At 39.7% G+C, this 17,875-nt stretch overlaps 1 protein-coding gene across 2 annotated transcripts in view; it reads right to left on the reverse strand.

The window, feature by feature from the left end:
• The window catches only part of kcnh3 (potassium voltage-gated channel, subfamily H (eag-related), member 3), a 188,380-nt gene extending 172,795 nt beyond the window's left edge, over positions 1–15,585 (reverse strand). For both annotated transcript variants that reach the window (XM_042002721.1, XM_042002720.1), the window contains exon 1: positions 15,171–15,585. In XM_042002721.1, the coding sequence (XP_041858655.1) occupies positions 15,171–15,246 (76 nt within the window). In that variant the 5' untranslated portion in view covers positions 15,247–15,585. The remainder of the gene's footprint in view (positions 1–15,170) is intronic.
• Between the last annotated feature and the right edge of the window lie 2,290 nt (positions 15,586–17,875).

A 17,875-nucleotide genomic window follows, 5' to 3' on the forward strand; every position in this document is an offset into this window, starting at 1 on the left:
GATTAATGCTCTGGATAACAGAGATCAATAGTTTCAGACCACTTTAAAAGATTACAGGAACATCTGATTCCTTGAAAGCTGAACATGAAGAACTGATCAGTAATTTTACACTGTACTATAAAAATCCTAACCAGAATGTAAACAAAAATCCAGCTGTAAATGGTAAATGGACTGTACTTATATAGCGCTTTTCTAGCCATGTTGACCACTCAAAGCACTTTAACGCGTTGTCACATTCATACAAACACACACACACACACTCATACAGCACTTCTATGGTTATATACTAAGTGCTTTCTCCTTTCTCACACATTAATACCCCAACAGACACATCAGAGGGCAACGTAGGTTCAGTGTCATGCCCAAGGACATTTAGGCATGTAGTCAGTGGGAGCCTGGAATCGATCCACCATCTTTCCGTTTGGTAGACGACTGCTCTCCCTCCTCAGTTAAAGCCAACCCTGACTGTAAATCCTGCATTAATGTTCAACACAGACCTATTTCTTGTCCTTTGAACACTTATTCAGAGTCTTTCTTTAAAACATGTGATTAAAAGTGCCATATTTTTTCTTTAATTATGTGCAAAAACAATAAAGCATCAAACCAAAAAGGTATTTCATCAATACTGAGAAAATGAGTGGAAGAAGACTCTAAAGACATCTTTCCTCTCTCTCTACAGGTCTCCTCTTTTTGTCCTTGTTTATGCAGATTGTTGTATCTTTGAGAAGTGTCCTGTGGCTACAGCAGAGTTTTGTGTCCATATGGGTTACATAACTAAATCTTGCTTACAGACCTTTTTTTTTCTTTTGGACCAGAGATTGCCCTCGATAGAGACATGATCCACCTGGTGACTTCTGTGCAGCCCACAAAATCCAACAAAGCAGTCTTATAATAAATTCAACATGATTTCATGCTACATACCAGCTTTTAAGCTGCTGTAATTGTTTGTTTTCCACCTTATTGGGTCAACATTTGACCCCAGCCTCTGATCTGCTCAGGTAGGTGTCGCAGTGACTCAGATGTCACACAGCGTTTGGCATCTAGTTCAAAGCAGGAATCTGAATCCTCTTCTTTCTTCCAGTTTTACCTCATACGAATGTAATAGGCTGGAAATGAAGTGATTACAGTACGAATGAGAGTTTTAAGGCTTAAACAGAAGACTGGGGGATTTGTCACTGATGCTCAGACAGCTTACAGTTTGACATATGCTTTAGTTTACATGTTAGGAGGTAAAAACAGCACTCGTGTGTTGCTGTTTGTAGCTTTTTGCTGCTTTTTTCAAAAGGAAATCTGTATAATCAGTGAGAATAAAATCACTGCAATACAGAGATTTGCTCTCACTGAATCTCAAACACAGATGTGAAGTCGTTGGCAGATTGTTTCTGGATTTCAGTCAAACCCAAAAGTTTGTTTTCATGTCCTAGTTTGTTTTATCACATTTGTAGCGCTATAAAGTGAATAATTTTACTAAAAATTAAATTGCATTAAATGTCAAAGCAACTTTTACTCTTATTGTTTCCACTGGGATTAGAATGGTCAGTAGCAGCCAGGTGCTGCTGATCAATCCACTGATTAACTGATCATCTTCAGTGTGATCCAGTGACATGAGGTTCATCGCTCTTACAATAGCAAGAACTCAGATATTCAACTGGCAGCAAAATAACCACTGGAAATGTTTCATATCCTCTGTTACTCACACATACACAGACACACACACACACACACACACACACACACACACACACACACACACACACACACACACACAGAGGAACATATTTGACTGAGAAATAGTGTTTCTTTTAAAAGCAGCAAGAGACGATGAATAGAGCAAATTTGCTGGTTTCATGTGTTCTAAACAGTTCATATTTATTCTAAACAAAGTACAGAAATGTGAACACAAATTTAATTTTGATCCTCAGTTAAATTCTGAGTTTTTTTCAAAATTTCAAGTTTGGGTGATTTGATTAATTTTAATACAGGTTGCTCATCAAAAGGACAAGAAAACATTTCTCATTTATTTTTATGAAAGAAAACTGACATCCATTTCTGTTCTTGCCTTTCTTCGTATATGAAGTCTATGCGCCTCCTCTTCCACAAAAAGATGTTACTTGGTTGTAAAACTCCTTATTTTCTTTTAGCTTTAAAAGTCTCTCTAAAGAGATAATGGACTACCAGAGAAACAAATCTTTATTGATCCATCTTATTCCACGTGTATGTTTTTTTTCAGTCTTTAAATTTTAGTTTACACATGGATCCTCCATCTGCACAGTCAGACGAAGCAGAACCTGCTGACTTTAAGCTAACACTGTAGCACAGCAGCACCAAGCACCTCAAGGTGCGGCGAAGTTCTGTCTGCCTCACTTTATGACTTTTTACTAGTTTACTGTCCGATCCGCGAGAATAATTATGAAACACACATTAAAGACATTACAAAGTAATGGTGTATAATACATCTTTCTGTAAACTTTATATTGGTGACACGCTGACAAACAGAAATGGACACGCGGCATACAGCCCATCGTGTGTGGGATGACACATTCAGAGGCTCAGCTCGGCTCACCGCTGCCTCATTTTGGGTTTCCCTGTATTTGATCAGGAAATGCAAGAATTCAGCAACTTATTAATGGACAAATATTAAAAATTATATTATGTGATCATTATTAGTTTTTTATTGTGCATGGCCTCACCTGCCTCTCCTGACCGCACGCCACTGGTGTGATCTCCTCTATAGAAGCAGTTTGTGTGTGTTAACAAAATGCCAAGGTGGAAAGACATTAGAAATTATCCTAGCATGGCAACTACTGCTGCACATCAACTTGGGAAGAGTTATCAGTTCATTTCTGTAGTGCATCTCTCCACAAAGAGGAAGATTATTCACAAGTGCAAAACATTCAAGACAGCTATTAACCTTCCCAGGAGTGAACGTCCCAGCAAGTTTAACCCAAGATCAGACCATGTAATGCTCAGAGAAACTAAAAACCCAAGAGCTACATCTCAGACTTTCTAGGCCTCAGTTAGCAAATGCTAAAATGTTAAAGTTGTTGATAGTCCAATTAGAAAAAGACTGAACCAGTGTGGTTTGTTTGGAAGGGATGTGGGAGAAAACTTCTTGAATACGGCAGCACAGCTTAGGCTGGCAAACCTGCATCTGAACACACCACAGGACTTCTAGAACAATGTGTTTTGGATAGACCAGACCAAAGTGGAGATGTTTGGTCAGAATGGAGAAAACCAAGCACAAATGCCTCATACCATCGGTCATAAACGGTGGTGGAGGGATGATGATCTGGGATTTTCCTGCAGCTACAGGACCTGGACACCCTGCAGTCATTTAGTGGACCATGAACTCCTCTGAATACCAAAGTTTTCTATAATCAGATGTGAGTCCATCTGTCCAGCAGCTAAAGCTTGGCTGAAACTGTGTCATGTAGCAGGACAATGATCCCAAACACAGCAGCTGTGGTGGGACCTGCAGAAAGGTGCAGAAACCAATGAACTGGAGCAACACTGGAAAGAAGAAGGGACCAAAGTTCCTCCAAGTGAGAGACTGATAACATCCCACAGAAAACCATTACTTTAACTTACTGTTGCTAAATGAGCTTCTACATGCTGCTGAATTATGGGGTGGACTTTCTGGTAGTTTAAACTTTTATTTACTTTAGTTTAAAACTTGGTAAGGTCTAGATATATGTTTTATCGTGCTCTGATACATAAAACCTGAAAAGATGTATTTTCTTTTCCATACAACCATAAAACATGTTTGCTTGAGCATTTCCTTTTTTCTGATGTGATTCCGGCAGTTGCTTGAGTTTAATTGAGGTAAAATTTGGTTGAATGAGGCCATTAAAACAGAACATTTGAGCAATCAGCTTTATAGCTGCTGTAAAAGCTTCTCTAACTGTTCTTTTCCATGTTGCTCTTTATAAGTTCGGGGATCTAATAAAGCTGCAGCTCGGATTCAGCTGCTTTTTATTTGGACATATTACTTCAGAGCAGTTGAATATACCCCCTGTTGATTTGGCTTCATCACTTTCACTTACTGCTATTACGGAGTCAGTCCTTCTGCTCCTGCACAACCCTTGTCCGTTGCTTCCTCTTTGTGTTGCGCACATGGTGACATCTTCAGTGACCACCTGGTTTGGTGACTATTTTTGCTCTGTCTTTTCTTTCCACCTGTGTTTTTTGCCTCTCTGAAACCTTTCCCGTATTGTGCTTTTAACAAGCCAAAGTAAAAAGCTCAGAGGCAAACACAGGTCCGCCGCTCTACAAGAAGCTGCACAGCACAAAACTGAATGACTCAGTGTTGAAAACATGACAAAATTCAACTTGACATTTTGACACTTGTTTCCGCTGCTTCATTTCTAAAACGCCTACAGCACTTACTGGATACTTAGCCCTAATATAAAAGACCTTTTCCACTGGCAACAGGAGTTGTTGGGTAGTATTGCTGTTGTAGTCCCTGATGAGCGCTGTCAGCCAAGGTGATGCAGAAACACCATCAAGAACAAATGGACGACATTTCCGAGATGAGAAGTTGTTATTTAAATCATCCTCAGTGCTGAGTTATGAGGAAGATTAGATGAAACTGGGTGGAAGCAAACGGGTTATTTTATAGCTGTTAGACTGCAGCAATCATCTGCAAAACTACTGCTATAAATAAGTGTTCTGCACTAATAAAATGATGGTGATTCTATGTTGAATGACTGTTTACAGGGTTGCATGATGTTGCCTGAAGGCTTCCTGTAAAAACCATGTCACGTTCAAAGTCACATAAATCTCCTTCCTTCCTCATTCTGATGCTCAGTTTGAACTTCAGCAAGTCGTCTTCAAAATGTCTGCATGACTAGATGCATCGAGTTGCTGCCATGTGATTGGTTGATTAGATATTTGTGAGTTTTTCAGCTGTTTTTCATTTTCCGTCATTGTATGTCATGTTTTTGTCCACAGTTTTTTGTTATTGTTTTTGTTTTTGTTTTTTTTGTCACTCTGCATGACTTGCAAATTCCCCTTCAGGGACAAATAAAGTGTTTAAGTTGATTTGAACTGAACTGAATCATTCTATTGTGCAAGCAGCAGGTTTTTCTCTGCCCACCAGACAAACCAGACTTCCTCCTCATATGAAATTCGACCCATGTTTGTAATTCGACCAATGATGACAGAGATGATCACAAACTTCACATCAGTTCAGTTCAGTCACGAGTTCAGTTTATTTTCATCAGGTACACCTGGAGTCTGGGTAAGCTGCAACGGCAGCAGGTGGTGAAAGTACACATATTGATCTTTTTAAAACAGACTTCCATCGTGTAAATAATATATGACTGTTTGGGTGGCTATTGATAGCAGCTCAGGCGTTGCTGCCAGAAACACAGCCAGACAAATAGCTTGGAGAGTAGACACAGATGTCTCAAAGGAAAAAAAAGAGAACAGACTGCACAGTCTCTGACCTGCAGAAGCAATACATCTGTTAAAAGATTCAATAAGTGAGTTCTATTGCATTGATTATCAGCTGTGTCATCTGACCAAGCTGAATGTGTGTAAGGGGGAGAAATAATGACATAAGCTATTCTCACTTCAGAACACTCTAGATTAGTGTACTCAAGACCTGAATTTTCTTTTATGAATTCTCTTTTTAAAGGGAACATCTCATGGTTGTGTGGGATACAGCCAGTTGTGGGCATGCACACTGAGGTATGAAGTGAATTCCTGCAGCTGGGATGAAGCAAACTAGATGTAACGTGAATGAAGTCAGCAAAAACAACAAGGCTTCCAGCAGCTTCTCTCACAGGTTTACAGTTACGATCAATGAGGGTAACGAGGCTGAAGGATCTCAGCAGAAAAGTCAACAACTTCTGGATTAACAACACTTTTTTCCTTTTTTCGGCAGTAATTTTGATGCTCCTCCCCACTTCTACATCTTCAGTTCTCTTCAATTTATACATCCTTATTACATTTGCTATGAGCAAACACCACACCCTGTCATTATTTACCCACCCCTCATCATTCCTCCTTCCTCTCTGCCTCCATTCCTCCCCCCATATCTGTCACTTTCACCCGGATCAACAGGCACACCATGACCGGCTACACTGCAGTAACGCTGCATTAAGTTACAGTAACGTGCCATTTGAATCACATATCACCATCTTTTAGTATTTTTGTTTCATTTTCTTATGTTGTAACTAGGCTGGTAAAAGATGACACTGAACTCAGTCACCAGTTGGGTCGGTTATCTTTTGGCCAGTCTGATTGAGATAATTTTGCTCTTTCATTCATTCCCAGCTTTGCTCCAATTACAGGAGCAGTTTCATGCATTATCTGAGTCAGACAGACATACGTGCAATTTATCATCGCTGTGGTTTAATTTCATATCTATCAATATTCTCCCAAACACTACAGAAATAGAGGAACAAACAAACCTGCATCATAATCATTTCCTTGCCTTAAAATAGACACTCTGGCATCTAACACATGTTGGAACTCTTACTGGCTGAAACTAAATTCATGATATTCTCATCTGGTTGTACGTGAGGCTTATGTGACCTCAATCCAGTCATTCCCACCAGTCTGCAAGTGCAGCCAAAGTTTCTAACTGTTCAGACGGTGCAAACCAGTTTCTGCACATGTCTGGAAAAATCTTACATTTATACTGAAATAAATGAAAGAGGAGACGAAATAGTGGAAGAAGAACAAAAAAGATGTATGTTTTGTTGAAAGAGTTTTTGAAGGAAGACAACAAGGACTCTGGACCAACTGCTGTAAATACAAATGCATCATAAATCTGTAATAAGAATAGAACCAAGTACACTTCCACAAAGCCACCATCAGTGTGCAGCTACAATTAACTTGATCTCAGAGGTTTACTTACTGAAAAGCATCAGTCTGAAAGTAATTCTGGATGTCAGACTAAATGCGTAATTTGTTTCCATCAGTTTCACTCCTTTTCCATGTTTTGCCAATCAAGCCAGCTTGGCTGATCTAACACCAGAGGACTGTTTCATTCATGTAAAATCTGCAAATCATCACTGCAGGGCACAAATACTATACATCCAAAATACATCTAATATTTCTAGTGCAAAACGATGAATAGCACTACATTCAAAGTGGAGGTGGACTGAAGAGTCACACCTTCTCATTAATACATTTCCACATCAATCAATTAGACTTAATAGCAATTTTCATATAAAACTGTATGAAAATGTAACAAACTTAATAAAAACCCTGCTCCACCCATTACATTCAACTCCACAACTGAAAGAGTTTAACTTTCAGAGGTTCATAAGGTCAAATATCAGAGAAAAGTCTGTTACATTGCGGGGGGGATTCCAGAAAAACTAAAAGCATTTTAAAAACATTGCAAGATTATCAAGGTACAAAAATGTATTAAGGATTTTATAGGATTAAAATAAAATAAAATAAAATAAAATAAAATAAAATAAAATAAAATAAAATAAAATATGCTATTAAGTGAAACAATATCAGATTGTATAAATATATAAAGAATAAAAATGTATTGCATTTCCTAAGAGTAAAGACATCTGAAATGATTAAATATTTGTTAATAATCAGATGTAATGAGTTAACAACAGCTTTGATATTTGCCAAACCTAAACCCAAAGACGACCTCTAAACCTCCGTTTTTAACCCACTGTAGAAACTAAAAACAAGAAATAACACATCTGAGAGGTTAAACATCTGTTTTCGCTGTTAAATACCTACTTCACCCTGAATGTTTATCTTAAAAATGTTGATGCAACATTACAAAGAGAAAAGGTAGAAACACATTCTGAACTCAGCGAAAATCAAACTTGAGTGATAAAAACCTGCAGTATGAATGTATGGTGGGGGGTGGGAAGGAGACCTGGACAAAGAGGGGCACTGGTTTAGATGTCATATTGTTTACCGTCTTGCCATTTTTTGTCTGCACAGACCCTAAATTCTTACTTCATAAAGATGTTTCTACGCTCAAACTGTGGCATCGGCTTCTAAAATCTATTTTAAACCTTCATAAAAAATATTAAACATATCTGTTAAATGCATGAGAAAAAACACATTTTAATGACTTTTAATGACAGGAACAGAACCAAATGCACATCCACAAAGTCACCATCAGTGTGCAGCTGCAACTTACTGGTAGCTGCTCTCTTGTTTATTTAGAATATCTTGCAGGCTTTCTGGGGAGATCAGATTTTGACACATGATCGATTTGAATCAATGAACTAACACACTTTCCATTCAGCACTGCAATTAAAATCTTTGTAAGGTCCACCATCTTTCTCTGTCTCTTTCTTTCTCCGCTACACTTGACTGTTTTTAGCCAAGCAAAATCAAATCTAACCAGACAAAAGTGGTCATAAACGGTGGTGATGCTCCTTATGAGATGATGTTCCCTTCCCAGCATGCAACCCAGCGTGATGTTTCTTTCCATTTTCTGCAGCATTGAAGGGTCAAAATTGTGGGCACCTGGTGTAGAAAACAGCTGGGAGACGTGAAATACAAAAGTAGTCTTCTATTCTAATACATAGTGTTTTCCTCCTGTTATCACTGTCAACACAGTGGGAGAACATCACTAGTATATAAACTATATAAACTGTTAAAGCAGGCTGTAAATTTCTTGTTTCCTGGTTTATATGCTTTGCTTTTGATTAGTGTTTGTAGTTTGTTCTGCTGTTCACATCCTGCACAAGATCAAACAAATTCTGGATTAATTATTTGTTTAACAGACTCTGTTCTTTCATTTTCTCAGCTTGTTTAATTGCTGTGATATTTATTTAGTTTTTCATTTCCTTCAGTTCCCTCTCATGTTATGGACGATGAAAACAGAAAACATGTAGGTGCTTTAAAAAGGTCAGTTTTCAGAAACTAATGAAGAGAAACGTCAACTACTTTTAAGAACTTTCCTTTAAATGTCAAACAATATTCTACATACGATGAACCACTGAACCAAATCTAATGATGCAGAAATGTAGTTTTCCTAATTACTTCATTTACACTCAAAAGCCATTTTATCAGGTCTACCTTGCTAGGACAGTGTTGGACCCCTTTTTCTCCAGAACTGCTTTAATTCTTGGTTTCATAGATTAAACAAGGTAAGAGACACCTTCCTCAGAGGTTTTCTCTATATTGACATGACAGCATCACACAGTTGCTGCAGGTTTGTCGGCTGCATCCATGATGAGAATCTCCCGTTCCACCACATCCCAAAGCTGCTCTACTGGACTGAGATCTGGTGGCTGTGGAGGCCGTTGGAGTCCAGTGAACTCATCGTCATGTTCTAGAAAGCAGGTGGAGATGATCTGAGCTTTGTGACATGGTGCATTATCCTGCTGGAAGTAGCATCAGAAGATGCTCCACTGTGGTCATAAAGGGATGGACATGGTTAGCAACAATACTCAGGTAGGCTGTGCTGGGTAAACCAGGACACGTTGAGGGGCCCAAAGTGGGCCAAGAAAATATCCCCCGCACCATTACACCACTGCTCTGTTTCAAGGTTGGACATTTTGTGTCTTCAGAGATGCGATCATGCTAGATCATCTCCAACCAGTCCGCCCTTTCTCCTCTGACCCCTGACATCAACAAGACATTTTGGTCCAGTCACTGGATGTTTTCCCTTTTCAGACCATTTTCTGTAAACTCCAGAGTAGAGCTACCCTATCCTGTCTCATGAAGGCTGCAATTCTGCAGTTTTCAATGTGTCCCTGCTCCAACACACCTGACTCAGATTAATGAGTCATAGTACAGAACTCCACAGGCTTTTGGATCCATTTAATTTGAATCAGGTGTATTGGAGCAGGGAAACTTTGAAAATCTCCTGTTCCAAATTGAATAGCCGTGCTCCCCATTCTGAAGCCCGGTTTGAACAATGAGTTGCATTATGGATATATGTTAAAACTATTTTAGGCCTCTCCTTTAGGTTTGCTATGCACATTAACATAAGTTTATAAAGTCTGCATTCTGGACACCTCTCTGTTAGCATGGCTGCAAATTGCTGTAAAATATGAGTGTAGCTTGCTAATACTGCAGAGCCAGGCTGAACCATTATTAGGATCTATCATTACATCTGCTCCTGCCTGACAAGAATCTATGGGTTGGGTGGGGGGTGTTAAGCACAAAGCACCACGGGGGAAAAGCACACCTGAGACACAACAATGCCTCACAGCTAATCTGTGCTGTCAAACACACACAAGCGCTGATGCACACAGGTACAGGGAAGTGGTGACAGTCTTCATCCCTGCAGCCTGCAGCCTTTTACACTCATTTTCTCACTTACACATATGCATAATGACACAGAGGCACAAAATGATGTTAAAAACAAGAGAACAGGATGGGAGGCAACTAATGAACAAGAAAGAGTGATGAGGACAGGGGAGCAGGGAGGGATGTCACATAATTTGACACTTCTCAGCTGTTAGGAAGCAAAGTAATATGGCTGACTTCTGTGTGACAGGAGAAAATGAGCATTGTGGGAAAGTGGGCATGGAGGTGAAAGATCTTTACTATCATAAAACCTGCAAAATTCCCATTTACTGTGCTAAGGTGTTGTGGTTTTGCTTTAAAAATCAAACCATCTGAGTGACAGGATTATTGAAAGGAAATGGATTCTTCTGCAAAAGAAAACAATTTAAGGACCAAATTTAAGAACCTAAAGAAATTTCCCATCAGGTGTGATTATTTGATTTCATTGCTCTTTGATTAATTTCCTGTTTTAAAAAGCATTATGTCTTAATTCATTTGGTCCATCCATCCTCATGCACTTTCCTCTCCTTTTGGATTAAAATGAAACATGAGAGAAGGAGAGGGTGCCGGAAGGCTTGTGGGAGCTTATGCCTCTTCGGACCCGACATGTCCATGTGATGAGCAGGCTCAGGCCCTAACCTGATTAGTACCAAGCCAAGACCCACTCAATTAATAGGACCAATTGACTCTTGTAGCTCCACACAGCAGCTGCACATTGATTGAATGGAGCATGAGGTTTGTTTTTCTGAGCTCTGACTGCCCACTTTTCTCCCCTTTTATTAATTTTAATGAGAACTCTGTGTGAATCCTGACTGAAATAAAAAGATAAAAAGCAAAACATTTCGTAATAAAGATGTGTCCATGCATGAGTGTGTGTGCTCTTTTTGTCATGTTGTTATTAGAGGTGTTTGTGAGAGGATCTATAAATAATAACCTTCCTCCAAGAAGTCGTGATGTCTAGCTGCACCACTTCAAACCTGTTTCGAGGCATCTATGTGCACATGAGATTCTATTTTTGTGTCTAAAGACTCTTATTTCATGACCATGGTTCTTTCATTGTTAGCAGACTTTTATCTACGGATGACCTCGCGCAGGGAGTCAGCGACTGAGGTCATCAGCAGCTCAACTGCAGTATCTGCAATTTTACTGAGTAAAGTAGCACCTCTTTGACATCTTTCAAGAATTTATTTCAGGTTGTGAACAGAGTAGTTTCTGTTTATTTCTGTGCACTGATGTGTGTCAAGTGTGATGCATCGATCCAATACTCAACAGACTAGACCTGCAACTGCAACTATGTTTTGGTGATTAATCGGTTAATGACAGACTGCAAAAATGTCATAAAATGGTTCAAACAATTGTCAGTTTATGCATGTTTCTGCATACAAAAGATCGTCTTAGTGCAAGCCAGCAAATTCTCATTCCTAGCTTGTCCCATATTGACAGATAGATTACTTTTTAATGCTCTACGGGTGCATACTTCTAGTTATCCTCAGTAACCAGCACAGTGGCTGTGCCAAAGGTAAACACAGAAAGGAAATGCTCATTCTACAGTGCTACTTTATTAATAACTAACATGGTCTGCAAGAGGAGGTTGGCAGCAAAGAGGAGGAAAGAAACTCCACCACTAAGCACTGAACTTATGAGCTCCTTTACTCAACAGCTGTATTAGTTTGTTTAAAATTACAAAGTTCTGGATCAATATTTGGCTCTTCACTCACTGATCAAGGCTAAAGAAATATCATGAATAGGGGTTTAAAAGAAAACAACACAGAAGTAAAAGCAGAATTCTGTGACTATTGTCTTGCCAGCTCAGAGAACAATAAAATAAAAACAATGATGTTTAATGGGAGCCCTACACATTGGCACAGTGCCTTTCTAAACACGTTTTCAAGCCAAATCATCACAAAACGACTCATAAATGGATCAATTGCTTCCAATTACCCAAAATTCAATATGGTAAAACATCAAACGCACTCGGATCACACATCTTACCGGTTTTCTTACAGCCTGGTCTGAGAAATGTGTGGAAAATAGCATATAAGCATGGTAGATGGTGTTAAAATGACGCCAACATTTATTTATTTATTTTTATTTTTGTTTTTGTTGCACACGTCTCAACTTTACTTTTCTCTGCAGCTCTTTCCAAAGACAAGTTTGACACAAAGTACCTTACAAAAATAAAAAATAAAAATTAATTGATAAAAATACATGGAAATAATAATAATAATAGTAATAATAATAATAATAATAATAATAATAATAATAATAATAATAATTTTGACTTGATAAATCCTGATTGGGAAATTTGCATTTAATCTGTAGATGTACCAGAGAACAGAGAGGTTGGGAGGGTTACAAGGCTTGTACAACTGTCCACAGTGGTAAGAACTAACAATCGGGTGTATTAGAAAATAATAAAAGCCAAAAGGACATGCTGATGAGCTTTTTCAAAGAAGAAATTTATTAGAATAAAGACCTAAGTAAACATAGCGAAGAGGATGATCTTTTACCATCAGTAACCTTGATTTGGATTGGGCAAACATTTAGTTAAATTTAGGAAAATAAACTACCTCCTGTTCAGTCTGGACAGTCCTGTTTTCCTCCAACCCTGGCAACTGAGCAAGCCAGTCTGCCTCCGGTGGACAAGAGAGGAACTTTTGCATCACCATCATTTTAACAAAACTGCTGCCTGGACATCACTCTTCAACGTTTTTTCTGTCAGACCACAGAGCAATGACAACCTTTTTGGTTTATACTTTTTACCACTGCACAATATGATGCTGTTTTTTTTTTCTGTACCTTCATCTAGGTGGGAGCTGTGGGCTTTCTATTTTCATAGCTGACGTGGTCAAGCCACAACAAATTCACTGATCATTCTTGTGCAATAATAGTTTTCATTGTTTAAAGTTGCTGTTTTCTTTTACGTCCTTTAAAATTTGGCTTCTTTTTCTCTGTAAAGCTCTTTAGTTCACACACATCTTTATTAATTTCTTGAAGTGAATGAATATAAGCAAGTTAAGCAAGTCAAGAAAGTGTTTTTCCATCTGAAATCTGGTGCAGTACAACTGTGTGCTACATTTCAGCTACAGCTGTTTTAAAATCAGCCTTTTCTTCTTTAAACTTCAGACTCTGACACATTTCTGAATACAACACCGGGGCTGTTCACACATTCAGTCATCTGAAATAGAGCCACAACCACACAAAGTGGCTGATTTTCCTAAACAACAGAAAACTGGGTGCTTTCAGGTATTATACCAGCAGAGATGAATGTTTTTTTTTTCTCCAAGTAATCACAGTTTTCCATCTGCTTCACACACATGCAGTCGACACAAAGCATCCATCACCTCCACACACAGACACATAACTGGCTTCCTCATCCATCCTCACCAGAGTGTGTGATTTAATGAGGAGCTTATGTCACACCGCTTAAAACACACGTAACAGCATCTCTGTTTCAGACAGCCATCAAATCCAAGCCCCCATCAGCCATCAACCCCTGTTCTCCCTGCATCACAGCAGCTACACATGCTCTTCTCACCATTCAGCTCACATTCCCGCCCTCCCCACCCACACAACCTCTTATTTACCCCCCCTCTCCTTCCTCTCTTCTTCCTCCACTGACAAGCAGAAAGGCCACGATGAATTCTTGACATCCCTTCGTGTTAATTACAATGACTGCACATGTACTGCTGGAAATGTGTAATTATCACACCTCTGCATGTGGCAGGGCTGTGTTATCCTCTCAAAGAAAAATAGCAGAACTTATACCACTTCTTCTTTAGATGACAAGGGCTTGTCTGCAGAGCATGAATGGGATCATCTACATTTTACATTTTGTGTGTCAGCATATGTGTGTTCTGCGCATGTTTACAAACCGTACCCATGAATTATGCAGTATTTATAGTCTGGTGTAAGACACGACAGCAGAAAACAGCACAAGTTGCGTCTTTGTGCGCAACAGATCCTTGTTGCTTCATGGGACACCAACAAGTCGCTTTGCCTTTCAAAGCGAGCACATTTAAATGTCTGGGAGATAAAAGTAGGAAGCAAAACTGACACCATTTAGAAGACTTGGAAAAAAAGCAAACCCGTGAGTGAGATCTGGATCTGCCTTTGAGGGACTTTCTTCCTGCCTGTTCACACAATCTTTGCTACCATGCTGTCACGGATAACTGGTTTAGGGGAGACACTGGCTCGCCACAGTCGCGTATAAACTCCATTTGCCCTGAATAAGCAATGCAGAAAGAGAGCCGAGCAGCCTCAAACACAGTATAAGCAACTCTCACCCGCCCACCAACCCAGCATGAGTCCAAACACACACGGGCTGCTCATCGCATCTGTTCACAAGACACCCTCACCAACGAAGAAAACATGGTCTGTGCACCCTCTCTCTCTCCTTCTCCGACATCTTCTCAGCTGCTACCTCTTAAATAACCCCGCTCATTTCATAAAGATCAGAATAAAGCAGGATATGTGCTGCTCGTTTGCCAGGTGAGAAGCTCTGAGTGGGCTTCACACAGTGAACTGTAACCTTTCTGTAACCGGCTGTCATGAGCAGACTAAACAAAGTGAAGTCATGTGATACACAGTGGAACTGAAGGCAGCAGTATCAAAGCTGGCCTGTTTAAGCTTTAAAGTGGATGTGTACCCATCCTAATTGTTATATTTGACCAAAGGGAATCACAGAATACATCTCTAAAACTTCCAGCCTTTCAAATATCTAAACCCATCAGGAGATAATGGCTTGCATTTTCACATAAGACGTCACTTTGTAGAGTCCTTTGACGAAAAAAGGAGGCACATGCTTTAAACTTCCTCAGTTGCATCTTTTGAATAATTACTACATGTATAGAACAATTGTTTGCAGCCAATAGGTCAATGGTTTGAGAGGGTAAAAATGCACAGGGATCAACAGAAGGCGTGTGTTAGTTACTCACGGGTGCCATCAAAGCGGGTGGCTATGGTGTCCAGGAAGGTGTTCTGTGGGGCCAGCAGCCCTCTCATCACCGGCATCCTGCTCCGGGTCGACTGGCTCCTCCTGCCTCGGCGCCCCGGGGCAGCGCTTGACTCCTGCTCAGACCCGAAACTCGGCAGGAAGCGAGAGGTGCCCGGTGCGCATCCCAGTCCCTGGAGCAGCGCACCGATCCGAGATACGCGCGGTGGCTCCACCTTGGCACCGCGGGGGTTGTGACCATAATCAAGTCAACAGAGAGCGAGTATTAACCGTGGGATGCACCTGTGCACCCTTCAACCGGGGTGGGGTGGGTGGGGAGGGGTTCTAATCAAAAACGCTCCTATGGAGTGCGTGCACGCGCGCTGGAGAGAGAGGGATGAGGATGGATGGGGAAACCGCAAGTTTTGGTGCTGATGGTGCGTGGAGTGAATCTTATACCGGTAAGCTCCTCCTCGGCTCTCTCTCTCTCTCTCTCTCTCTCTCTCTCTCTCTCTCTCTCTCTCTCTCTCTCTCTCTCTCTCTCTCTCTCTCTCTCCCGCCCTCCTTCTCTCCCGTTGCGTGGTTATAGTGCCACAACTGTGAGTCACATGACGTCTTTCAGGTCCTGCCAAGCTGTGGTCCTGTTTCAAAGAGGAGGTGGGAGACAACAAAGAGATTCAGATTTGGAAGCCAGTGGCCTTTCCCTTGATCTGATCTACACACGGCACTGAAAACAAACGAGACGCCAGAACCTGATGCAGAGGAAGAAAAGATGTTCTTTGCATGAAGAAGGCCCAGGTTGTTTAACGAAATCACACACACACACGCACACACACACACAAAAAAAAAAACAACTGACAAGAAAGTCACCTTTAGACACATTAAAGTCTGTAATTCAGGTTCTATAGCGAATAAGCAGGAAGTCATCTATGTTATATTTAAAACATATTTTTATAATTTCATAAAATATATAAATAAATAATTAAATAGTGTTTTTTAATTATAATTTATTTATTTTTTATTCTTACTTTCTTTGGGACCACATGATGGACGCAAACTCTTGGACGCTGGATAAAGACGCTGCAATCATATTCCGCCGTCAGGTTGCGCCATCTTCTGGTCACAAAGCGCAAATTAGAACTGATCTTTAGCACTTAAAAAAGAAATGAATTGACGTACAATTTAATAATACAGAAGCAATTATTACCTCCTTTTTTTTCTTTTTTTTTTTTTTTGTGATGTAGATAGTGAGAGTGATGGTATAAGTGACAGAGATTCAATTGGCCTGCTGTATATATGGTTAAATGTTGTGTTGAATGTTGTGTTTTTGCCTATAACAGGATATCCGATCATGTTTTTGTACAACAATCTGAAGCTCATTTTGTATAGCTCATTCCAAAAAAGTTACATAATGTATAGTTCTGTGCAAAAGTCTTGAATCACGGTACAAAGTTCAAGTTTATTTGTCACATATTCATAAGACGGCAGTGAAATGCAGTCGGACATGCTTCTAAGGCCATGCAACACTCATTTTACACACAATAAAAGACACAAAAAAAGCAACTAGAATAAACTGAAAACACATAATAAATTATAAGACATACTGCAAAAGTTGTGCAATACTAACAATTATATATATATGTGTGTGTGTGTGTGTGGTGTGTGTGTGCATATAATTTGAAAATAATTAGATTTATTACATGTTTAGTTTAAACATATAATAATTCAAATTATTTAATTATATTAGTAATATTTACATTATCATAACACATTATAATACATTTATAATAAATTATTCTCAATTTTCAATTCAATGTCTGTAACATCTTGGACATAAAAGTGACATTTATTTGCAATACAAATTAGGTACAAGATTTACAAATATACGTGGAGGAAAACAGCTTGTTGAACTCCCCACCCTGTACAGAGAACTAGACTATTGTGGAGATATACACATGGAAGATGGGGATAAAAACAGAGATAAGTGAGTGAAACGGTAGAATTGAATTTAACATTGTAAAAGGCCTCTGAGTTAGAAATGTTAGAAATGTCAATTTTTTTTAATTCTGAAGTCTTTTTTGGCCCTTTAACAAATTGTAAAAAAAAAAAAAAAAAAACATTGTATATTTACAACTTATTATCGTGTGATAAGTCAAAATTATTTTAGTGCCAATGGTATCTACCAGGGGTGGAAGACAATCAGATATTTTACGATGTTAAAGGGCCACTTGTCCCTGAAATGTGACTGTACATGTACTTCTGTTGTTCATCAGGTTGTGCTGTCAACAAACAAAAATTTACAATGTAAATTTGTATGTGTGGTCATCCATCCATCCATCCATCTATTTTCTGCTGCTTATCCGGGGTCCTGTCGTGGGGGCAGCTGCCTAAGCAGGGAAACCCTGACTTCCCTCTCCCCAGCCACATTCACCAGCTTGTCCGGGGGAATCCCGAGGCGTTCCCAGGCCATCCAAGAGTCATTCCAGCCTGTCCCGGGTCTTCCTCGGGGCCTCCTTCTGGTGAGATGCACCTGGAACACCTCACCAGGGAGGCGTTTAGGAGGCATCCTGACCAGATTCCCGAGCCACCTCATCTGGCTCCTCTCATTCCAGACCTGGAGAAAGCCCTCCACCCTTTTCCAGCTGAGGACCATGGCCTTGGATTTGGAGGTTCTGATTCTCATCCCAGCCACTTCACACTTAGCTACGA

Source organism: Melanotaenia boesemani, chromosome 12, assembly GCF_017639745.1.
Source record: "Melanotaenia boesemani isolate fMelBoe1 chromosome 12, fMelBoe1.pri, whole genome shotgun sequence".
In the NCBI taxonomy this organism is placed as follows: domain Eukaryota; kingdom Metazoa; phylum Chordata; class Actinopteri; order Atheriniformes; family Melanotaeniidae; genus Melanotaenia; species Melanotaenia boesemani.